The sequence below is a fragment of the Bombus pascuorum genome, chromosome 15, assembly GCF_905332965.1.
Source record: "Bombus pascuorum chromosome 15, iyBomPasc1.1, whole genome shotgun sequence".
Taxonomy (NCBI): domain Eukaryota; kingdom Metazoa; phylum Arthropoda; class Insecta; order Hymenoptera; family Apidae; genus Bombus; species Bombus pascuorum.
Genome location: NC_083502.1, coordinates 5,408,791 through 5,434,588, shown reverse-complemented (window position 1 = coordinate 5,434,588; position 25,798 = coordinate 5,408,791). Strand labels below are relative to the sequence as shown.

Below are 25,798 nucleotides of genomic sequence, written 5' to 3'. Positions count from 1 at the left end.
ATCGAACCTGTCGGTTCCACACTCGAACCCATAGGATTTTCCGAGTCAACGATCAACTCGCGTAAACTTTCCACCACGAGCGTGTCGTCTTAGATCTTGAAATTTTCTGCGACGTTTGCTCCGACTGATTAAAAATTATAGTACGTTCGATCGATATCTCGCGGCATTTTAATTCAGAAACTCGGAATTAAACGCAGTGAGATGGGATCGACGATTTGCGTGGAAATTGAAGAAAGGAAAATACAATGGGACGATGAAATATCTAGGTTATAATTGGTCGTAGGATTTAATTAAAAACGTTTCAATCTTAGTGAATGGGGATTAATCGAGTTCGTAATTGCCGCGCCAATTTATCCAGTAACGTTCTGATCGTTTGATAATCCGTTTATTTTACTCTAATCACTGTTTTCACTGTCGCTCGAATAGTTTTAAGTGCCGTCTCTGCTGGCTTCGTTTTCCTTTCGCGATCGTATTTTACAAAAGTTCGACGTGTTAATTGAGCAAGAAATGGAACAGTTGTAAACGCAATAGCTAGGTTCGAGTTTAAGCGAGAGCCTTTAAAAGACACGAAAAATATTCAAAGTACAGCACTCGTAATATTTACCGAGCAAGCCAATTTTCCGATCAACCTTTAATCAATCTTTAATCACATTGAACATTTTTATTATTGTTCCTCCGAAATACACTTTTCGGAAATTGTCCGACACTAATGTGTTTTAATAATCTGTCATAATAATATTTAGCACATATTATAAATATATATAATAATAGTATGTTATGATTGTTCTAGTAATAGCTAGTTATAGCAATCTATTATACTAATTTGTTCCAACAACGTGTCATAGTAATGTATTGTAACAGACCATTATACTAATTTGTTCTTATAACTTGTTATAGTAATGCATTGTAATAGTCCACTGTACTAATTTGTTCTAATAACAAGTTATAGTAGTGCATTATAATAGTCCATTGTAATAATGTGTTCTAATAGCATATTATAGTAATGCATTATAATATTCCACTGTACTAATTTTTTCTAATGACACGTTATGGTAACGTGACGATCCATTACACTAATTTGTTCTAATAACAGGTAATAGTAATGCATTGTAACAGTCCATTACGCTAATTTGTTCTAGTAATACGTCGTAGTATTGATGCATCGTAAGGACATATCAGCACAGTGTATTAACACGTACTAACGCAAAACACGTACCACCGTATATACGATACACGTGGTATATACTCATCTTTCAAATATTATTGCATGGGCAAAGAAGCCTAACTGGAGCCTGGCTCTCCAATCAACTAAACTAAATCAACTAAATCGTGACATTCGTCGAATAAGCCCCGAAATAAAGAACCGCCCTAATGATAAATACGATACACGCAGCAAAAAGCAGTTCTCTCCAAGGACGAGAAACGAGGCGCGCAAAATGGCCATCGACGTGAATACAGCCCCTGTCAAGCTCAGAATCTCATGGTTCATCGGTGTTTTTCGGACTCGCGAAGGGACCACCGTCTCCCTTTGCCTTACCAGACCGTACGATTAGCCTTCTAGCAGAGATAAAACCGCCATGGGACGAGTTTCGCTTTTTCCCCTTCTCTTTGTCTCTCCCTGTCTCTCCCTGAACGAAAGAAGCTTCGCACGAGAGAATACTAGTCGAAGTGGTTTGTCGGTGACCAGAGAAAGCCCCTAGTCGCTTGCTGAGGTAATAATTTATGTTCCAGCGTACAAATATAGCAGCCAATAATCGTAGCCTCCGGCAAACTATCGTAGGAATGGCAGAACACGAGGAAAACACGAAAGGCCAAGAGGGTGGAAAGCCACGTAAAGGGATAGAAACGTGGGAAATCAGACGAGAAACGTTTGATATGGACACGTGATATCGATGCATTCGGGGTTCCGTTAAGCTGGGAAAACAAAGGATTAGCTTCTTTTGTTGTGGATCCCAAGCCATTCGTTGACGATGTGTGTGTACGTACCATTTGTTTTTCTAATTACCGACACAGCAACCGTATTACCGTGCGAGGGATGCAGAAGTTTGTGGTTCGTGGAATATGCGGATCGTTTATTTCGAATGGGAGGCAATTTTTTGGAAGAATTAACCGCATGAGAAATTTACGTATATTACCTTTTATTTATATTTGAAGGATTTGATGTCCAAATCATATGGAACGAAAAGGTGAGAAAATCAAAGTTCACTTTACATTTCTTCAGAGCTAGAAACACAAGTACAAGGGGGAATTGAATTTTTCCCAAACTGCGCGAGAAGACAATTTTTCCTCGTCGTATCATCCGCTTTCTTTCCTATTGCAACCTCGTGGATTTTTATTTCGCAAAAACTAAAAAACAGGCTTCAGCTTGTAATTAACCGCGGCACTGCGCGCTTTCATCTTCGTATTTCTCCGCATCCTTGCAGCTTCCAATTACACCAAAGAAAACACCTCACTGACCTCACTGGGAAAATAAAATAGCCAAACTCGAAGATGGTATCCCGTAGCCATGCACATGTTATTTAGCAATTAAGTTAGAAAAATTTACCAAATGTCCAGCTGGACAAATTGTAAAGTACAAATTAAATAATAAAAAAGAAAATAACAGCCACAAAGAAATCCACTTCTGGCAGCTTAGTTGCCTTCGTCCAAAGTTGACCAGACCAGCCGAAGTGGACCAAAGGTTACGTTAAACGGTTCTTAATCCCCGAAAGCAGCCTGAAATCTACTGTGGCAATCGTCAGCCGATCTTGCTGGTCCTGGAAATCCTCCGCACTCGCAACGAATTTAGGACAAGGCGAATAATCAGCGTGGATCGGTCGATGGTTGTGCAGGTCCTCGATGGCTTCGGATTACTCGAATCGAAAATGCCAAAGGCACTGGTTACTGAACGACGAAATATCGACTGGTCAGAGCAGAAACAGTTGGTGATCGCAAAATGGTCACACAGTGACGCAGTGAACGTTTAACAGCGGAGGCAAATTTGTTTAGTAACGTTCGATCGTCGCGATAAATGTGCCCTTTTTACACGCGTTTCGTTTTATTTCGCCCGGGGACTGGGCTCGTTTCACATTAAATACCGGCCATCCGCTTTTGTTTGGCCAATATTTTTCTCTCTGAAGGTATTTGCGGCTGTTTTGTTACCGGTTTGACGAGGTTTCAGCGAGTTGGTTTGGCAAAAGCTCCGACGAGTTACAGCAACGACCAGGGGCTGACGTTTATGCAAATTCATATTTTCCTGGAAATGTGAAAATAAGGAAGATGGTGGCAACTAACTAGGCAGAGATTTCTTCGAAATATGAAATATCATAGCGAACGATGAGTTAACACATCGAACGAACGATCTGTTTGCATTTGCTGCGAACGAGAAGCACTTGGTTTGTTTCTGGAAACGTTTCGTTTGTTTCCATCTGTGGAAACTTGAAGCTCGCCGAGCAACCGAGAAAAAGCCTGTGGATCCACGAAATTTGCATCGCGCCCCTCGAGGCTGCATATTATTCAACAGACTTTCAGGAAGTGCGATTATTTCCCTGTACAGCGCGTGTCTGTCTGCTGAGGAGCTCGGTTTATTCAACCACCGGTAGAAAAATCGTACGTAACGACCAAAGATTCTTCTGCTCGCTTCTCCACGCGTTTCAGAATCATCGATAAAAATTAGAAAAATAATAAATAGCGATTTAACTGATGGTCGTACGTATCGTATAACATTGGAGGATTTTGGTGGAGATTTTCCGAATTCAGCCGAGGTAATTCGACCGACTATAATCTGAGGCTACGTAAATCGAAAGTGCAAACCTGGTGCTAATTACTCAACGTAATTTATTATTCTTGTTGAGAATTGTGGATCTTAAATGGCGAAATAAATGTATAGGAACACTTAGATTATACTTAGAATCGATATCAGAATAGTTTCAGGTTTATTTGATGTGGGATGTACAAGATATTCGTGGATACACATTTTCACGCGTCTCAGCACTCTCTTTGTCTCACCATCTTCTTTACCAAACTTCTTTACCAACTGAACAGTCGCGTTCTTTTGTTTTACGAGACGCTGTGCACGCATATACTTCCACATACGCATAGTCATATATGTGTGTCACTATTACGCGACTAATCCAGTGTTTTTTTTTTAATTTGTACTTTACAATTTGTCCAGCTGAACATAGCCTAGTGTAGCACAAAAAATTACACATATTTCAATAATTCTCCTAGTAATTCAAAAAACCAGAGAACATGTTAAAAGTAGAATCGAAACTCGAGGTAAGAAACTCGAATCGAAAGTAACTTGGTAACTTTCAACTTTGTTAACTTGTGTCGGAGACGTACGAGCGTTCTCTTAGGCGCTGTGGCGCTAGTGGAATTTACAATTTTGGAAAAAAAAGAAAAAGAAAGAGAAGGGAAAGAAAACACGCTGTGGTTGAGCGCACAGAAAGGCAGGGAACAAAGAGCATCGTTGGAAGAAAGTCAAGGAAGACCGGAAGCTTCGCGTCGAGAAACGAGTTTCCTGGTTCAAGTGTTTGAGAAGCTCGTTAACCATAAAACAGTCAGTAACTTCCGAACCATTATCAGTGTTTACGGTCCCATTATCGTTGCATGAAACAGCAAGAAGCAACTTGAACAACGCGCCCGTTAATTCTAATTTACGATACGACAATAATCTTTGTGACCGGTGACATGATTACCAATTTAGGTCAGGCCAAAAGGCTGAGATTCGTTAAAGCTCGCACACACTGTTCGTGGAACGTATTTTATACGGCATATTGCAGAAATCATGATACTATTAACAAGCAAGGGAAACTCCATGCGCGACGTGAAACAACGTTTGACCATTCGTTTCCCGGAAAATCATATTTGAAACTTTGCTCGGCGTATTCGCGGGCTTGAACATTTTTTGATTCACCTTCGAATTTCAATTCTGGTGTGTTGAGATTGACTGATAGAGGAACGAGTAGATGAATTTGTAATAGAAAATATATATTTGAAAACAAGTATAAGTACTATAAAGGATGGTTATTTAACGTGAACTAAATACAGTAATGCGCTATAACTAAAGCAACTAAATAGTTAATTCACAACTCACAACTAATAGTTTACAATTCATAACAACTCGGCAACTTAACTCTCGACTCCTCACAACCTCACTCTTCCCAACTCGACTCTCAACTCACGACTTGACTCCTCACAACTCGACTCTCCACTCACGACTGTCACAATTCGATTCTTCACTACTCGACTGTCAACTCACAACTACTCAACTCGACTCTCCACTCGCGACTACCACAACTCGACTCCCTACCACTCGACTGTCAACTCACAACTACTCAACTCGACTCCCTACCACTCTACTGTCAACTCACGACTACTCAACTCGACTCTCCACTCGTGACTACCACAATTCGACTTCCCACCACTCGACTGCCAAATCACGACTACCACAATTCGACTTCTCGCCACTCGACTGCCAAATCACGACTACTCAACTCGGCTCTCCACTCACGACTACCACAATTCGACTCCCCACCACTCGACTGTCAGCTCACGACTATTCCACTCGACTTCTGACTTCTCGACTGCCAAATCGGGACTACTCTACTTGACTGTCAAATCACAACTACTCAACTCGACTCTCCACTCAAGACTACCACAACTCGACTCCCCACCACTTGACTGTCAAGTCACAACTACTCAACTCTCCACTCACGACGCTCCAGGTAACGACTGCCAGGTAACGACCACCCGGTAAAAGCTCCAAGACCCTTTTGGCCTAACAGCACTTAAATAAGAACGCAACTATGATACGTCTGTTGTTATATGTTAGGAAATACGAGAACTTGGAAAGCAATTGAACCTTTATTTAATAATAAAAATTAAATTTAATTTAAATATATATACACCCTGAAGAATAACAAGCATTTTCGTGCGTAAGGTAAACTTCAAAATGATCTAAATGTAAATTGGCGCGAAAGATCAGCGAGTAGAGATTCTCTGAAAAATTCTTTCTATTCTTCGTGATGACCAACGCAACGGAAAATGAACAGTAGGGTGGAATTAAAAGGGGTGTTTTTCCTCTTGGATTTCCAACTGATAGCGGTTCTTCCCTTGGATTTCCAAGGATTGGTGCGTGCAGAGTTAATTAGTAGCTTGTTCGAGTTTGCTTTTTGTCAATTAACGTTAATTGCGATCATAAAATTGATATTCGCGATTACGTAAAGCGTTTATAAAAATATCGTGCGCGCTACGATACGAGAGTCGGAAAAATTCCCGTTGCAAAAATATTTATATAGGAGAAAAATATTAAAGAGTATTATACAAAAATACGTTTATGTTATATCGCGGTTTAACTGCGTTTATTCCAACGAAATATCACGTAACTAGTTTCCGCGACTCGATACGTCCCTCGTGTGTCAAATTCAAACGAAACATCGGTGAAATGTAACAGTAAATAATTAATTTTCCTCTTTATCGTTTACCTGCACTCGCACTAATTTTCCTTCAAAGCTAACGGATTTCGTTCACGCGTGAAGGAGAACGAGTTTCATAAAAATTGTCCTATGAACGCTAGAATAACATAATTTTCTATAAAATTAATAATTCTTTCATAGAATCCACACGAAAGACGAGTGAAGGTCCCGGTGACCCAACTTTCGCTGCCTCAACTGAATCGAACTATCGTGCGAACGAAAAATAATACGAGCAATTACGTAAACTGTTCGTCCTCGAAAAAATTCGATAAATTCGATGAATAGAGTCCTGCGTTTATATTTACAAACATATGCCCGACGCGATCTTATTTTCGAGCAACAGCTTGTTTCGTGTGATAATAGTCGCTCGCCAACGTTCGGAGAAATTGCTGCAACTGACCTAACTGCACGTTCGAACTGAACTTTAGCTAAGCTCTTATCATATGCTTGTAACCACCAACGAGCGTCAATCCGCTTATGGCTTATATGAACGTCCAACGATAAGGTGTGAATAGTAGGTGCACGCACTGTACGACACGCTGTTACGCTCGCAGCTCGTACAAGTTTGCAAGTATATTGCGGTTATTACGTGTGTAGCGGCACACGAGTCAACGGAAGATTTGATTCGGCAGAGACTCGTACTACTGTGCCTTGGGACACCGTGGCGGCAACATTGTACTCTGATGCTACACTCGACAACAAAGCTTTTCAACGGTTTCGTCGATACAAAGTATATCACTACGGTACCATCGAGATCCCTACGGTCCTTTCGCCGAATATTTGGAAGATGTGGCAACGCGGATGTCTACGAACGCGTGCATAGTGGGGATATTGAGGGGCGACGGAAAGAAACGAATCGGATGAAGAAAACAGTTGGAATCGAGAGTTGTTTTGGTTTGCTAGGTTCAAAGGCAAACAAACTGCGGACAAAACATTATCGCCGTTATTTGTAATCGTCAATCGGAGTTACATTCGAACTTTTTGTAATAACGCCGGTCGATACTGTTAGAGTAACACTATATAACGTTTTATCAAATACAAAATTTATTAGAACAGAATAATTATTTTATATATAACATAATAACTTGAAGTATTAACGAACAGTGCTCTATTCTCTTGTATATCTCAGAACAAGGATGAATTTGTTTTATTGCACATCCATGCATTCAACACATGTTGAACTTGTCGAGGGGTGACTTATTTTTTCAGTTACGAAGAATTAAAAAGTCCGTGATGGAAATATCCGCACGCAGATTTTCTGGAGTTGCGTGTGTCCGACGATTTCATTGTTAGAAAAAACGCGCGTTATCGATGCAACCTAACTCGGTCTCTCGTTGCAGCCCAGGCTCTGCTTTTTCAATGGCCGGGAGAATCGATACTTCAGCAAGTTTTTCTTCTTTTCGAAAGGGCGGCCGGATCGAAGGTCGAACGGTTCTGTCTGGTAAAATGTGAGCAGATTCGAGCGGAAGATTGGCCAACTAACTCGGGAAACGTGTGAACAGGATACGCCACTGTGTTCCAGCTATTTGTTCGTCACTGCCAAAGAAGTTTTTAGATTTTTTATCGCTGCGCAAATTTCTATCCTTCTGGGTGCTGTTTCCAACCTAACCTTACTCTAACCTTCCTAACCTATTCCATAAATCACGATTGCCCCGAACAATGGCAAAATTTCGATTTCAACGATTTATTTCGTGGCGCAGAAAGTTACTATGAAACGTCTAAGGATTAGCAAAGTATCGACAGAAAATATCCCAAATAGATGTTATTCGTTAATCGCTTGAAACGTTCGTTAGAAATCCGTGTTAGCGGAACTTAACCTAAAAGAGAACCACTCGGAGAAAACGGTAGGGCCCGTGCAGAGGATTCTGTCCTCGAAGACCTGAAGATTATCGTTAATATGATTAAATGGGCCATTAATTATAACGGTTTGCTGGGATTGGACGAGAATGGCGTAAGAAAATGCAGCAATGAATAAGATAAGAAGCGAAAAGAAGATGTTGAGCGGACGATAGACATCGACGAGTAATATTAATGACGAAAGTTAGCGCAAGGAATTTGTTCGACGATAAATACCCTTTTACGACCGCCACGATCACCTTGGTATCTCTTCTTCTTTTCTTCTCTTTTCTTTTTCATTTTTTTTATCGCCCCTAGCCGCGTTTCAAACGCTCAAGAGGAATTCCAAGGAGCCAGAGTGGAAAACTTTCGCCAGAAGAATCTCCCTTGCTCGTGTTTAATGCGAGCAAATTTTTAATTGGCGAACTTTCCCAGAAAATCCGACTTACAGGAAATCGTTCGAGTGCCGAAAGATTCACCTGAAAACAAGAATACCTGACATTCCTTTGCCTATCGAACTGAAAATCTTTCCGCAGGAATTAACATTGACTAAAGTTAATGCTGATACTCGTCGTGTTGCTGCAAGATGGTTCAACCTCTCGGAAACAAAGTTTTCGATGTTAGCACAATGGCTGCCATCTTGGCATGAAAATTTAAACAACCGAAATACGAGATACTGGGTATTGCGCAAAAAGATACGAAGGTACATAAAATTTATTTGTGCAAAATGTTGCAAACGGAATTGGAAGCGAACGAGTGCTAAATTAACGCGATTCGTGAAAATCTATGAAAGACAGTTCGGCAATGTGGCGCGGAAATTCAAAAAATCCACACGTAAAATGCCAAATATTTCAAAGATCGATCAAGAAAACCCTCGAATATCGCTCAAATGATATTAAACGCGTGGTAAATTGAACTTGCTTTTGCGCCGAAATCGATCAAAGTTAGATCGACAATTCGGCGGGAAAATTCAAACGGTCGAAACAAGAAAGCGAATATCTTACGAAACGGCAGGGAAGCTTGAAAAATTCGATTGACAAAAGGGTGTCTCAAATAAAATTCGACGCAAACAGGTGTTAAATTAAGCTGTTCCCGTGGCGAGATTTCGTCAAATCGATGAAATTCGTGGAACGTTTTTGTCGCTATCGCGATTCTCTCGTCGGTTTCATAAAGATAAGCCCCAAGTGCTTCGCTATGAATAGGCACCCTGACATTTAACGAGTCACGTTTTCTTCGGCAAATCTCGAACAACCTTCAAAGTACTTAGATACCATTTTCTTCGACTCATTAACGTGTCAAGGAAATCAATTTCGATAATTATTGGTGGCTAAGTATAGCAACGCGCATGCCGACGTCAGCTGATTTCGATGTGCCGTGTTCCTGGCGAACTGGAAACGTTGTTAAAGCGGAGAATTCAATTAACTACCGGGCTCTGTTGTATCGGTTATTTCCCTAATTTCCGCCCAACTCCGTACCTGTCTATGCAGTTTACGCTAACTTTTATTATTACTGTCATTTCCCACCAAATCTTCGCTAAAAATTAGACAGAAAGCGACGATAACAGCGGACCAAATTTTGTTACTTCTGATGTTCGTATTATTGTTGTTATTATTTATTCTACATGCAAATTCTATTTCTTTCTTTCTTATGCATGTTCTATATGCATTTACACGTGCTTTTTATATATACGTTGTCTCTTTTATTGTTGAGAATTTTGGATCTTAATAGCCGAAATAATGGTATAGGAACATTAAATTTACATTTAGAATTCATATTAGAATAATTATATATTTATTTGATAAGCGATTTCAAAGATGTTCATCGATACACACTTGCACGCGTCTCAGCACTTTCTTCCATACCCGACTGTTAACCGACTGAACAGTTTACATTCATTTGTTTTTGAGACGCCGCGCACACACATGCTCCTACACACTGATATTGACATACAAGTAGTACTACTACGCATCTAACCTAATCTAGCACATAAAATTATACGTATCTCAGTATCTATAAATACAGAACTACAATGATGGAGAAAAGTATTAGGTTGGCAACAAGTGATTGCGGATTTTGTCACTAGGTGGTAATGACAAAATCAGAAACCACTTAGTTGTCAACCCAATAGTATTTTTTTTAAATATAGAGATTTTTATAACTGGGTTTTGTGAATGGTTGAGAAATGAAATATTTCATAGTTTCTTCGCACTGTTGATATTAAATAGCGATGCTAGATGTTGGGATGTTGGAAAATTTTCTTTTTCACATACGAATTTATCTTTTTTTAATTTTTCTCCATAGCGGCTGGTGCAAACGACACGAGTTTGTAGCATCTGGAAGACGTTCGAATGTCAGCTACAAGAATACGTAATAAAAGCTGGAGGTATCAGTTTAAAAATTTTAATGTCACATTTACAGGACGCTTCAGAGTCGTCGCGAGATGAAATAGATGAAAGCACAGAATGTTGTAGCTCCTCGATACCACACAACTCTCGTCCAAAATATTTTATCGTGTCGTTCGTATTTTTCCAGATATTTCAACGTTCCCAGCTAAACAGGGCACATGGTGTAAACGTATATTTTTTAGGGTTCGGTGAAATCTGATACGTTAGAAAAATCGGGATAAAATACGGGGAACTACAAAATAAAATACCACTATTTCATACGTTGCAACCTCGCATAGAAGCAGGACCGTGTAAACAAAATGCACTGCACGTAACTAATAAAAATGTGCTTCATAGTCAACGCGTAAGCAACAAAATAAAGATCTATTATACGGTCATTATATTTTCGACAATATTTTTGTTTTTTATATATATATTCTTGGACCATTAGCATACACGCGAATTTTTCACAGAAATTCTGTCCTTCGATCGTTAAAAAAGACAAAAAGGATGGAGCAATATATTTAACGTGTTCGTAAGTAATGACGCAACGCGTGCGTCACGAGCATCTCGAATTCGACACCCGAGGACGCATATGTGTGCGTCATCCTCGTTATCGAAGAAATTTGTAACTCGGCGAAGAATCTTGCAACAAAGAAGTTTGCATCTGCACGCGTATTCCACTAGCCAATTTAGTCTAATTAAATTGGTTTAGAATATTGAAATTAGTTCAGAGATGTACGATCCCTCGAATTTATCTTTCAAGCGAAGACGATCGTGCAACTTGTTCATTTTCTTACGAAAGGCGATCGAGTAAGAATGGGCCACGAATTCTCGACGAATCAGCGAGGATCACCATGACAGTCGTCTTAGATAAAAAAAAAAAAAAAAAAACATACGATCAATGTTTTTTTCACTTTCGACTGCGTAGCCCTTTGTGTCTGACATCTCCTGGGTCGCGGCCATTGTCCCACGCTTGGTTGATGGGTTCCCTGGGACCCAACCTACTGCCCGGATTTGGCTTCTGCTCGCTTCTTCTTGTTCCCTAAACTGAAAGTGCCACCAGGGTTTCTACAGGAATCCCTGAAGCGAGTAGAAGCCTCCCCTGCTCCCATATTCGATACAGCCGTAAAGATAAGCTCGCGTATTGATCGAAAAGTCACACATACAAATAAGATGATATTGCCGTAGGCTGTGATAGCGGCACTTAGGATACGATCAAGGAAATAATCTGGAAATCCTGAATGGCAGCGAAAGAACAGCCTTCTGACGATATATTGGCTTGGCAACTAAGTGGAAACGCTTGGGAAGAAGGTGACGCGCGTTTTAAATAGAATTTCAAAAGACGTATGCACACGAGTCTTTCAACGACTGTGCGAGGCACCTAAAATTCATGTAGAGAGGGAAGAGACGTATGTTGTATATTTGGGGTTCGATGTAGGAGCGAGAGAGAAGGAAAGAAGGAAGGCGAGGGGAATGTTTGGTTCAGGGCTTGCTAGAGGACTCGTCACTAATGCTAAGGCAACGTATATTCTTCCCTCTGCCTCCAGAGGTCTATGACGTGCGAAACTTTGCAAATAAGATTTCCTAACGGCCTCCCTATCCTGGTATCTAAGGCAGCGTGTGGTACGTAAGCGTGGAGCTAGCGTTGTCCACTGTACTACGGTGCCTCGCGCGCCTACTTCCCCTTCCACCTATCGTTTCTCGCTACACGTTCATTAGTCGTGGATGAAACCGCGCGACGTTAAGAAGTCAACTGCGACAGGCTAAATTTTGTTTTATTATTTAATTTGTACTTTACAATTTGTCCAGCTGGACATTTGGCAAATTTTTCTAGTTAGCAGGCTAAATGTGATTAAATATAGTAATTACTAAATATCGACGTTGAATTTATATTGAAATTGAATTAATTACAAATTAATATTATATATTTAACTGAAACATTTTTCTATCATTCCTGGAAACCTACTTACATAATTATGTACGAAAGATGTAAGTCAAACAATTTGGATCCGGAAAGAAACTTTGTTTAAATTGAACGAGAACTTGATTTTCCATCGTTCGAATAAGTTGTAAATGATTCAGAAGGAGAAATAAAACGGATAAATGAAAGATAAGCGAATCTCTTTGAAAACAGGCATCGAATTAATTTCCACGGTTAATGATAACAGTTTTATAAAACGTTTCGTTTAAGTCGACGTTTTGGATAGTTCTCTTTTTTCTTTTTATTTTTATTTGAAATAACAAACCGACTAAGCTTCTGTATATCGTTTAACTGGCGCGAAGAAGCCATTCGTTAACTTTCTTCATTTTTTCTGTCCGAGCCAAGCGACGAATAACGGTAGAATGGATTATTATACTTTCATGGATTATACTCCTCGTTTGTCGTGGATTATTTTCAGTAATATCTCTTAAAACGTCCATGGAATTTTCCAGCTCTCCTCTTAGCCCATTCTTTAACGAAAAATTACCAGCTGCGAATTTTCACGAACCAACGAGAACCGGCTTGCAGATTTACATAATCTTCTGCAAATGCTAAATTTATGTTTTTCATCGGGTGTCCCAACATTCCTTCCAACTTTTTACATCCACACGTGAAATATATCAAAAGTATTTATTTCTCCTTATGATTTCCATTATTTTCCTCGTGTTCTCGTAAAAATGCAAACACGTATCAAGTTCCATAGGACAGTGGTAGCCTAAAAGGCAGCATTATATTTTCAAGGGGTGAAAATTCAATGGCTTATAAGGTCGAAGCTTTGCTAACCTTTCTTTACGCCATGTTGGTTTTATTGGCCTTGGAAAGTTGCACAAATAATCAATCTAATCGGCAGATATCGGTAGGAAAATAGTCTACGACTCAATTTTCTCAGATCTTGTTTTCCTTCATCTTTCTTTTTTATTTAAGAGATTAGCGTTCCGTCGACATTTGCTTCGTTTCTCAGATCTTACTTTTTTATCCGGCAGAATTCTTCTCCGGTAGCACGCCAGCTACAGAATAAACGCGAGACGATAAACACACGGAAACTTGTTTATTTTCGTTTCATCGGATGAAATTCAAACCGACGCTTCATCGTCTCGGCGATACACGCGTTCGGATTAACGTATTTATAGCTTACGATTTGTAATGCTGAATTGAATATCACATATATTGAACAATATGACATATAATACTAATTATTCGTTCATAATTCAAATACCGAATATATTGCAGGAAAATACGATGAACAAAACATAATACGCGATAGACGCTGTTTCAAATTCGCTGTGATACGCGACGACGTATACGAGTTTCTCAAAAGCAGCGCTAGTCGTCTCCAACTTCTTTTCAAAATGTCTGCATTTTAATAAATTTCAAAAATAATGTTCGCAATAATGGCGCCCTTATTTTTTGTTTCTCAATTCACCGACTTGATCAATTGAATTGGTTTAAAAATCTCGAAAATGTTAGTTTACCAGGAAAAGGTATAGTTTCTCTTCTCGCCAAATATTAGGTTGGCAACTAAGTGATTGCGGATTTTATCATTACCACCTAACGACAAAATCCGCAATCGCTTAGTTGCCAACCCAATATTAAAGAATATAACGTACCAAGATCATGGAAACTGCTAGAGTGGCAATCGTGAACTTCCTTTTGATCATCGTAGTACGCAACAACTCTTGTTACCGGTAAAAGAATCTTCTCGCCGAACAGATAATCCGAAATTGTAGAAGCGTACGTCGGCGTGAAAGTTTTTTATTACTCGTGCACGCGACCCGACTGTACCGACTGAGAATTAAAACAATGGAAATAGGGCAGGCTAGCCGCTAGTTTCGCAGCGCATGTTCCATAGAATGCCGTTATACGCGTTCCAAGAGGCTACACGTTCCAGCAAAAGCAATTTTCGTGAAATGTTTCGTCGATTGTTTGCTGCTCGCTATTCACCAGCGAGAGTTTAGAAGCAGAAAGTATATAGAGAAATGAGCTAGAGCAGGGACTTGCAATGAATGTATTAGCAATTAGTTGGCAAGTAGGGGAAAGCGGTAGACCGCGTAATATCGGCTTCGAACGAACCGTAACGTCAGAAGTGTCGAAAGCGGAGCAGCTCGAGTGGATCGAGGGTTTGAAGAGTTTAAACGAACCATTGTATCGCCGTTTAACCGCATTAAACCGGCCTGTTTAATATGTCCAATCGAAAAAGCTAACCCCAATCGATTCCGTGGCACTGCCTCGTTTTATTCGACCACGTAGACCGAAGAAATTACAGCCACTCGTGAATATATCCCAATACCAGGCGAAGCCGCGAATATTGTTATTCCTAAAGGTAATAACAGTACCGTACATTGTAGAGTACTGCGAAACGATAGTAGTGTCAGAGATGAAATCCGACTAAACAAAGCGATAAGATAGCGAAATTCCAAGCGTCTTAACACGAGTGACCATCGGGATAACATCCGGTCACTCTATCCGTTCTCAGAAATATACGATCGAAGCCTTTCCCCACTCCCACGAATAAAAGAATTTAAATACTCCCCCTGAAATCATCCAAGTTAGTCTTGAACAGTCACGCCTAGAGCTCGGAAGTGTATTGCAAAGAAGAAAAGAAATAAAGTTCCTTTTTTCTTAAATTTCTTTTTTATTTTACGTGACAGTAGCATAGATCTACTCGCGAAATTATTCGGACGTTTTTAGAACATTTTTAGATGGACAGTTCACCAAACTGTTGTAACTTCGTCACCTGCAATGTCACCCCGTGGTACGTTAGAAACGAGGACATACGGAAAGACCTGGGAATACCAACGGTCAAGGAAGAGATTACCAGATTCGCAACAAGATACAGAGTAAGAATAGAAACACACCCGAACCAGCTGGCAGCTGAAACGTGCAACACAACAAACATCGCAAGAAGACTAAAAAGGTAACACCCAATAGACCTCATAAAAGATATAACTTAGAAAAAACGAAGCTGGCACCCCGCTGGGGGTAGCCACCCACATGCTATATTTATTTTTATTTTATTTTTTTTCACCAATAAGACATAACACTTTACCAAATGTCTTTATTTTTATTTTATTTTTTTTCACCAATAAGACATAACACTTTACCAAATGTCCATAAGGACAAATTGTAAAAAAACCAAAATAAAAAGAAAAAAAGAAACCTGCAATGTCTCGCTTGTTTTGTTTTCACGATGTTGACAGATGTTTCGGTAGAATCTGAACGATTTCAAGGGCGATGTAACGCGAGACGTATATTTCGCGACGCGCTCCTCCAAAACGCTTAATCGATGCGTTCGACAGCGTCGGTTAAACGAGACGTTTGAGAATTTCGTAGCGGAGAACAAGCTGGGCTCTCGTTTGGCAAACTTCAAGCGTAATCACAACGATCGTATCTCGTTACGCTGGCAACGAAATCTCAAAAGCTTTCCTATAACGCGCCTAATATATTCGTAGCAAGATTCTCTGATAAACATCGGAATACTTTGGTGCACCACTGCATCGCGGGAAATGATTCAACGACACGAGGAGAAATTTGGACATTTGACGAGGACACGAGACTGTTGGAACGCAAGTGGCAGTCGTTTCGTACTGACTGTGATACGCGATACCGTATCGACGATGCGGGTCGATGATAACGACGGTAATTAACCGTTTCGTTGCTAAGTCCAACTATAGTCGTGATCCGTGAAACTTAATCCGATCCTACTAGTCGCTCCACTCTGGCGAAAAATGAAAATCTCTTTGTCACGGTATTGCAAGAAATTCACAGAATGTTTCGCCTTCGTTTCTATAAGCACTGTTATTCGGTTGTTGCGATATATAACCTCGTCAAGGCCTTAAATTCCCTGCGAAATCCTCCAGAATTTCCGGTACCTCCCATCCCACAAGACGTGCAAAAAGATCTAATCCCGTTGACCGAAACTTGGAAAGGAGCCGTTCTCCTGACGTTCAATCGAATTTCCATATGGGGAAAGCTTCTTCTGCGAGAAGGTTTCTCGTTGAACGGAACTTGCTTGCACGCAACATCAATCTGAAGTTGCAGAAAGCAGCTCCACAGCGAGACTCCATGATGAAACGAGTTCGAGTTCGGCAAACGTCGTCGTTTCGACAAACACCAGGCAACAAACAGGAATTCGTTCTGCCGTGTACAACGGCGAAACGTCCAACAATGGCGATAGAGAGAAAGAACAGAAAGCATGTCTGGCTCTCCTCGAGGCCGTAAGTCGAATACTGCACCGTATGGGGACAAGAGAGAAAACAAGAAGCAGAGGGCGTTCGGCAAACGAGCAAACCGCTGTTTACCTGACCCGGCTCTTTCCGTTTGCTTTGCGTGACGACGCAAAAGGATAACGTTCTTGCTGGAATTGTTCAGAAGAATCCAGCTTAACGCGTTCTCTGTCACGTACATCGTGTCGTCTTACTTGTCCGATGATTCCTTGAGGTTAGATTCGGTTCTTTGTTGAAGTTAACCCTTAGACCGAAAACGTTCTTATGGTATTGTTAAACTGCAAACATGGATCTTTCTCAAAGATTGGAAATTTCAGCGATGCTAAAATTATATTTGGCACATCGGAAACCTGAACACCGTGTATCGCTTCCGATAATGACTTCTTGAAGTTGGTAGGTTAGGTTACGTGAAGATCTTTAGTGCACTGGCGTTTAAGGGTTTGGAAACCGTACAGGCTTAGTTACGTAAAAGGAAAGAGAAAAGAGAATACTAGGGCAAATAGCAGTGAATTTAAGCATAACTTTTAATATCGTTATCGATTATTGTAAGAGAAATACTCTGATACCACGAAGAGAATAGAGAAAAATAAGTGAAATCATAATGGATTCAAATGCAATTTAACTTAAATCGAATTGGATTTAGTTTGGATTAAGGAAAATATAATTTATTGTGCTAGAACTTTGAATGAAAAACTGCTTAAAGAAATGTTATAACTTATATATATACACATATATATTCCTGAATTTTTGCCAAATAGATGAACGACAGTCTGTCGTAATAAAATATAACCTAAAAAGAATTTGACTCACGAAATCGATATAGGTTTAAATATGCCAGTAATTCCCAAGGCAAACTCTATATAAACTAGGCTTAAGTCAAAGATACCTTAAAACAGCACGTTTGAAAACTTCAAAAATTTATGAAAGACAATCCGTCTTAATAAAACGTAACCTAAAACGGCTGTAAGAGGAGAATTCTTTAAAAGAATGACAGAAATTTGGATACTCGAGGAATTTCTGACAGATGGAGGAAATACGATCCAGAGTGCGAGCCTGTGTTACAAATGTATTCCATTTCCTTGGTATAACGACTCGCTTTTCATTCCACGGCCATTACCAGTTTTCCGGGAAACGAGGCCGTTCGGTTACAATATGTTAAGTACGAATCTCGAAATTGCAGCTAGCACGCCACGGAAACGTTGAATATACGTCCAGCAGTAAATCGTAAGCAATTTCGTTGAAGGGAGAGTAAAATCGATTTTGATGTAAACAGGTGTAAAAATCTCTTCGGATAAAAATTTCCCTAGAATTAACTCGAGTTTAGTCGTTAACAGCTATCATCCAGATGTCAAGTACTACCAACATATCAATACTATAAATTACAATCTAGTTAACTTTTTCCTATTTGAAAGATTGATAAAGTCAATCAAATGCGATATAATGTATTAAAGTCTAAGTATACTAAGTATACTAAGTCGTGAGTATTTCAAGGAAATTATCGAGATTATTGGTCAGACACTGGTCAACGACTTGTTCTTCGACAATGCAAATCTAGATTATTTTTAACGATCACATGATGAAGGTTATGTTCTATAATGTGCACGACTCTTTTTTATCTATAGGGTGTCGCAATGGTTCCCTGTATTTCTTGAATTACTCCTTTTGGGTGTATGCGTGCGTTAACCTCTTTGTTGCCGAGTATTACTTGTTGCAAATTCTTCTCATCACTGAAATTCTTTTTCGGCTCTCCTTTTTGCTCACTTCTTTTACACGTGTTTCTATGTATCGCCATTTACTTTTTTTTTTTTTTTATTGTCAGAGAGTTAAAATTCCTTTCTGAAGTCTTTACATCATTTCTCTTATCGTTACAACGTTTCTGATTTTACTATTATATACGTTTGTTCCCTTTATCAGTGTAATTCTTTTCCTTCTAAATCCTTGCATCGTTCTCCTTATAACTACAATTTTCTTTTTTTATATCCTCATATCGTTTTTTTATCCCTGTGTGCCCTCCTCCTCTGCAAAACTCGATTTCCTTTATCGTTAGGTATTATCCCAGCAATCTTCCCCGTGACAGGATTGTTCTCCCCAAATGTGAAAGTTTTTCCAACTTCCAATTTCATCACCGTAGAGTGTACCCCAGGAAGTCCTTAGGATAACAGATTATTTCCCAACTATTGATCCACGTGGATGGAGGACACTGTCCACGGAACTACTTGAAAGCCAGAAGACAGGACACGTCCACAGCAGTCAGGAACGATTTTAGAAGAAGTGACCGCTAGTTGACCGCAAACTAACCACAAGATGGACGCCGTTGTTCGTGTCAGATACTTGTGACCAAAGGATTATACGACGAAAGCTGGAGATCTAGCGGGAAGCTAGGCTATGTTGTGCCATGCTGTGGTAAGCTTAAAAATATTTACTGCCATATATTTCTAGGCAACTGTCTGCGCTAAAAACTAGATCCTAGTATAGCTCAACTTAGCGTTTGCTAATTGTCTGATGGTACGACACGAAAGCTGGGGATTTATCGGAAAGTTAGGTTATCTTGTGCTATGCTATGATAGGTTTAAAAATATTTGCTGCAATATATTTCTAGGGAATCATCCGCGCTAGAAGCCAGATCCTAGTATAGCTCGACTTAGCTTTTGCTAATTGCCTGGTGATACGACATGAAAGCTGGGGATTTATCGGGGAGTTAGGTTATGTTGTGCTATGCTGTGGTAGGTTTAAAAATATTTACTGCAATATATTTTTAGGGAATCGTCCGCGCTAGAAGCTAAATCTTAGTATAGTTCAGTGTAGCTTTTGCTCATTGTCTGGTAATACGACATGAAAGCTGGGTTCTATCGGAAAGTTAGGTTATGTTGTGCTGTGCTGTGGTAGGTTTGAAAATATTTGCTGCGATATATTTATAGGCTACCATTTCCACTAGTACAGCTTCACTTTCAGTGAAAACTGTTCCACGTATATGCATGGAAGTAAATATTTTTGAAGCTAATGTGCCATAATATAGGTTAGCTTAGTTCTCGAACGGGTCCCCGGCTTAATACTAGAGCAGCTTTACCGCATAGATATTCTAGCACTCGCAGAAATCCGAGAGTTTTATAAAATGAACGATAGTCTTATGAATTTGAATTCTATTTGAGAAGGAAGCTGTCCATAAACCTTGGTGAGTGATGCTTGACCTGAAAAGCATTTGCATGGTATTTCCAGGCAGAACAATTTTAATTTAGCTATATATAAGTATACTGATTTTCAGCAATTTATTTACATTTTTTGATGTTTCAGGGAATTGTTGGTAAATTGATCGTGATAATCAATAAATAACGCAATGTTGTATATTATTATGTACTTTCTGTAACAAAAGAATGCTCCAACTAAATTATACAAACGGTCAATCGAAACAAATATTATTATTTCCCCATATACTGCTTCCATCATTTTCCTCAATATCACTTTCATGTTATATTTCAATTTCAATTTTATATTATATTATTTTTTCACATGTTCGTCTAAATATGAACATTGCTTATACGTGTAACGAACACTATATTGTTGTGAAGCTTCTCAACAATTATAAATTATATTTTGAATAATATATAGTTATTAATATATAGTTTCCTTTACGATAAATGTCTTAGTGTGAGTCAACGAGACCCAAGCTGTATATCCGGCAATTTCAACGACGTTATATGTGCACGCGATGCGAAAAACCGATTATTAAGCCGAGAAAGTGGAAAAGTTGCGGCTAATACGGCAACGATACGCGTGCAATTAGCACGCCAGCAGACGGTGCAATTAAACATTTAACCGTTAATTCATCGGGCCGATATAATGACTACAACGTTGCGACGGGCTACATAACAAGTTTCACGCCTTGATTTCAACACCGGTCGTGAACGCTTCTCATCTTTCCTGCGTCTGGAATGACACATTATATCGGATAGGTTATATTTTCATCTTTGAAGGTTCTCAATCTCTTTTTTAAATTTAGTAAATGTAATTTAATTTGGTAAATATATATTAATAAGTATTGGTATACATATTTAATATATATGACTTTACTTCATTTTGTTAATTATTAATAATATTTATTATTAATAAGGTTGTTAATAATAGTTTAAACACGAATAATGTTAGTAAATTCGTACATCATACTATACCATAGTGAAGTCCTCGAATATGATTGGATCGATTTATTATAAGTCAGAGGTAATTAAAAAAATGCTCGCACATTCTCGAACACATACAATCTGGCATACAATCTGCTAATTAACGTGATTACCAAAATTTGAAAGAACACAGCAGAATTTTTGATTGCGTAAATGATAAAAATAGAAAAGCGAACAATTCTGTACAATCTTAGACAGAGGAACCGACACCAACGATCATAGCAATGAAGTTATCTAGAATCCGAGATTACGCGTAACCTAACCTCTAAATTTCAAAAGATGTTACAGCGTCTTCGATTGCATAGATTGTGGAAACAAAAAATTGCTAAAGATCGTTCTTCGTGATCTAAGGTGGATAAACCGAGGGTAACAGTCGTAAAAACGAAGTTAGAAGGAATTCAGGAAACTTTGTGCCTGCTCGAGGAGGCGATCAGATTTTCCACGAGGGCCGGAAATCGTAGTGGAAAGACCATCCAGCAAAAAGGAATCTCCATCGCGTATATTTCTTTCCCTCTTCGCCGTTCGATCATTCAATTTCGACAGACAATGAAGTAGTCCATACGGGAAGCGGAAGTAATCTGAGGACCGGCCTTCCATTAAAATCTGGGTCAAAACTCTTTGCTTCGTTCCGGCGAATCGACGTTTCCAATATCCGCGACAGGCAATGGTTTCCCTAGGTGCGAAATTAAGTTGTAGAGAACGAAAAAACTGGGCGATAAGTTCCGTCAGATGTCTCTGTCACTGTTACGACAACCATCCCAATGTTTAATTTACAGTTCTGCCATTCGACAAAGTTTCTATATTTTTTAACGAAATTGATCCATTTGAAAATATTTACAATAGCAAAGAAATGTTCTGAATGTTTGAACTCCACGCTTGGCTACATTTCATCTGTTATCTGAGCCCTATATTAGACTGTAATTTAAGCTCCAAGCTGTATCATAACTTGGACTTTCCACTATGCCATAATTCGAATCCTATGCTATACTATAACACGAACATTATGTCATACCATAATTTGGATCCAGTACCACCTACCTATCTATTGGGTTGGCAATTAAGTGATTGCGGATTTTGTCATCAGGTTGTAATGACAAAATCCGCAATCACTTAGTTGTCAACCCAATATTTGGATTCATTTACTGTTCGCGTTTGGACAGATGTCTAGTTGATTTATGGCGTAATAAAGTACCTTTCCCTAACACGATGTTAAAGGTAGAACACGTGTGTTTCCGTTATTGGTTATCTAGAAGTCTGTCATCCATTGTCTCATGTTGTTTCACCACCTTCTGCAGTCTTTCCTGTCACGAACCATAGCTATATCACGCTCACACCATATATTTCCTGTGCGATGTATTATAGTGTCACATTAATGGATCGTGATTTGGAAGCATATCTATCCAACAACGAAGAAAAGTAGACTTCTAGAAAACCTCAGATTCTTCTGTCTTACAATAAATCAACTGATTTAGCGTTACTACAGAAAACCATTTCTAATAATTGGTGTTACTAATATTATTTATATTATAGCAAAATCTCAGTCAGATAAGGAGCTATTATAGTTCACAAAATTCCTGCAGATATCCAAACATGAAATTCTAAATCAAATACTAACATCTAAAAACTGGTCCAATTAACAGGCAGCAAAGGCTTCCTGTTCTATGGTATAATGAATACTGAGAACTGCAAGGAAACGTAAAACTTCAACACAACTGGGATTTCTTGTTTGGCTTTTCAAACTAGGAGGAGAAGACAACAGGTACCTGGATGAGTGGTTTTATTTAAACGTTCTATTGATACTGTGTTGTGTACCAAGGGAAATTGACTGCTCTGTGTCTGCCATAGAATCGGCATTCTTCGTAGAGTGACCGTCATAGACCAAAGCTTCCAAGAAATTTTAGATTTTAGGAACTTTTAGTTGCCTTTTACCTTTGATCGGCAAAGCCTCAGTGATGTGATCTCGCAGAAGCATCGAGCAAGGAAGCAAATTTTCTTTGAAGCTTCACCACGAACAACCATGTCATTACCATATATGTATGGTAATTCTTGTCCAATAAAATGTAATTACACGTACCTAATAATATTTCACTATAGTTAGTAAAAAATATGTCTAAGTAACTTCATCAGAAAAATGAATTTTGTCCTATTTTACGATACTCTTCGTTTTCTATCCAAGTGTTTTTTAAAAATTGCTAGCCAAGCAGAGTAAGAGGCACAGTAAGAAAGACAGTCGACTATTCTTAGACTTCTACTCTTCATCTACTGAACAAAGTTGCGGATAATGTTTTAAACCATCCACAGTTGATAATAATATAGAACCTCGACAAATATCGCAAAGAAAGAGAAAAATCTGATGTGGCTTAAGAAACCAAATGAATTTCAGGTCACTCACCGCGACTGAACTGATCACTATTGGCGATCACGCGTTCGGCGTTCTTCCTGGCGATGTAAAACCACTCGCTGCTGTTGCTGAGATACTTGTACTCGATCGCCAGGTCCTTCACCAGAATTCCATCTTGGTCCTGAAGTCGATGAGCAAAGGGACAGTAAAGCCAGTGGTCTCCATACTGCAGCTTGTCATAGCAATTCCCAGCGGCGAATATATCCTCGTCAAACTCGACCATCGACAAGACGCTAGCGTGTAACAGGTACTCCGAGGAGAGCATTACGTCTGGCGCGTATTTCCACAGTCTGGTCAGCATGTTGGCCCTGTTCACCGCAAGGTTAGCTTCCAATTTGAACCTTTCCTGAGCATATTGGTCCACGATTCCCTCGCCCAGGTTTAAATCTGTCCCAGCGGTGCAGTTCTCACCGAGAATGTGCTGATTCTCGATGATACGAAGGAACCTCGTGACGATGTCCACGTGGACAGGTTCCTTGCTCGACTTCCCTTGGTCTCCGTTCTTCTCATATTCCTCATAATCTTCATTTTCCGAATTGTTCCTGTCTCCGATCATGCCAAAGTCGTAAACATCGCCTGATAGAACGATATCCTCGTCGTCCAGGTCTTTCCTGTCACCAAACGATATTCCATGCACGATGTTTCCATAGCTTTCGGTCCCATTGGCGGCAGTTCTGTTAAAGATTTTAAAGATTTTAAACTTGTTTCTGTTGAACGTTTTCTTCCACTTGTATAAAGAATCGTTTCTATGGCGCACTTTCCCTTCCTTTCTTTTGTCAGACCCAGCTTCCGATAGTCTGGTGAGCAGCTTGTCCAACTCTACCGTAGATCGTTCGTCGATCGCGCCCGACGATCTCAGATCCTGGCCTGAGATCGTGTTAGAGCTTTCACTTTTGCTCCTAGACCGGTCTGAAATAGAAATATCCTCGCTTTGAGATTCATTGTCCATCTGCTCGGCTCTTCTACTGGATCCACTAAACACGTACGAGGACTCGGTATCATCTAGCTTCACCTGTCTCACGAAATGACTTCTGGATCTACTGTGTCTGATTTGAGTGGCTGGTCTTTCTATGTTAGTTTCCAATTTAGATCTAAAGGAGACCAACCGATCCTCAGGCTCCTGCTGATCGTCATCCTCGTCTGGTAGCGTGTCCTCCTGATCTTCTAGCTCCATCGAAGGCTCCGTCACGCTTTCGTGCATCTCTAGTTTGTCGACCAGCTTTCGTTCGATGAAGGAAGGTCGATGATTCTGCTGGTGCCGCAGCAGCTCCTTGGGCCTCTCGATCTGAGCCTCTTGGTCAGCGTAGCCGGCCAGCCCAGTCCAAAGCGTGCACGTGAGCAGGACGAGCGCGTACCAGCGGCATAGGATACTCATCTTAGATGAGAATTCACGGCCATCAAGGGCAACGAGCTGTACAGGTCCCGGCCCAGTCACGTCATCCGGACAGGAGCCGGGATTGCAACGCGGCTACCGTCATTTCCGTCACGTGTTCGCACCACTACGTTCCACTAGGCTTCTACCGATCCGAAATTAACTGCCACGTTTGTCTGTCGCATGTTTCTCGCAATAGATTCACCGAGTCACGATCGACCATCCGATGATCGACGATTTGCACTGCGCAGCCACGATTTCGGCACTGTTCTAAGAGACTTTCGAGTTTCTTGGAACAGGGACCACGGTTTCTCGCTGAAAATGTTCATCTTCTTTTCCAAGTGAAATTATAGGGAATAATTGAAATCGAATTTCAGAGAGTTTAGTAACGTTTGGGGGTTGTTTCAAGTTGGGTCATCGGAATTTGAACAGTAAATATCGGTTGTGTCGTGAGTCATCGCTTCGAGCGACGCCGAACCGAGAGGATGACAGCGTTTTCGAGCGAGGGAGCGCCAAGATCCACTCGCGCTCGCACGCGGCGCCAGACTGAGGGTTGAAACGAACCAACCCCTGTGCTACGACGCGATTACAACGCGCATGTCTCACCTGGATGATTTCGTTAGAATCAAATTGCATCTGTGTTTTCTTCGGATACGTGGCACGGATCGGTGTAAAACAGGGTAATCGTTAACGAGCAACTCGACGGCGTTCTTCGTTTTTCTTTTATACACTCGCAGCATATCGCAATAATCATAATACAAGTATAGATAGAATTACCGGTACGATGAAAATGATCAACTCTTAACGTTGCTAACTATTAGAAACTTAAGAAAGTTTACGTGTTCTTCGAGTTTCTGAATTTTTAATTCTCTTAAAAATGTCAGCTGTTAAAGTAATTAAAAATCGTACGAGAATTTGACCAACAACTCGGTTCTATATATTTTTAATAATTTAATTATTTCGAA

At 39.9% G+C, this 25,798-nt stretch overlaps 3 protein-coding genes across 4 annotated transcripts in view; all 3 read right to left on the bottom strand.

Annotated features, from left to right (window-relative positions):
- Nucleotides 1–25,798, bottom strand: part of LOC132914510 (protein maelstrom) — a 348,506-nt gene that overhangs the window by 222,996 nt on the left and 99,712 nt on the right. The gene's annotated exons all lie outside the window — the stretch shown is intronic.
- Nucleotides 1–25,798, bottom strand: part of LOC132914508 (metabotropic glycine receptor-like) — a 197,200-nt gene that overhangs the window by 142,209 nt on the left and 29,193 nt on the right. The gene's annotated exons all lie outside the window — the stretch shown is intronic.
- LOC132914808 (uncharacterized) lies at nucleotides 23,445–24,970 on the bottom strand. Its single transcript, XM_060974217.1, has one exon. It carries the CDS (start codon nucleotides 24,834–24,836, stop codon nucleotides 23,445–23,447), a length of 1,392 nt encoding a protein of 463 aa, XP_060830200.1. The 5' UTR covers nucleotides 24,837–24,970.

Coding starts and splice junctions, on each gene's coding strand:
- LOC132914808 (XM_060974217.1), bottom strand. CDS start 24,836: ATGAGTATCCTATGCCGCTGGTACGCGCTCGTCCTGCTCACGTGCACG.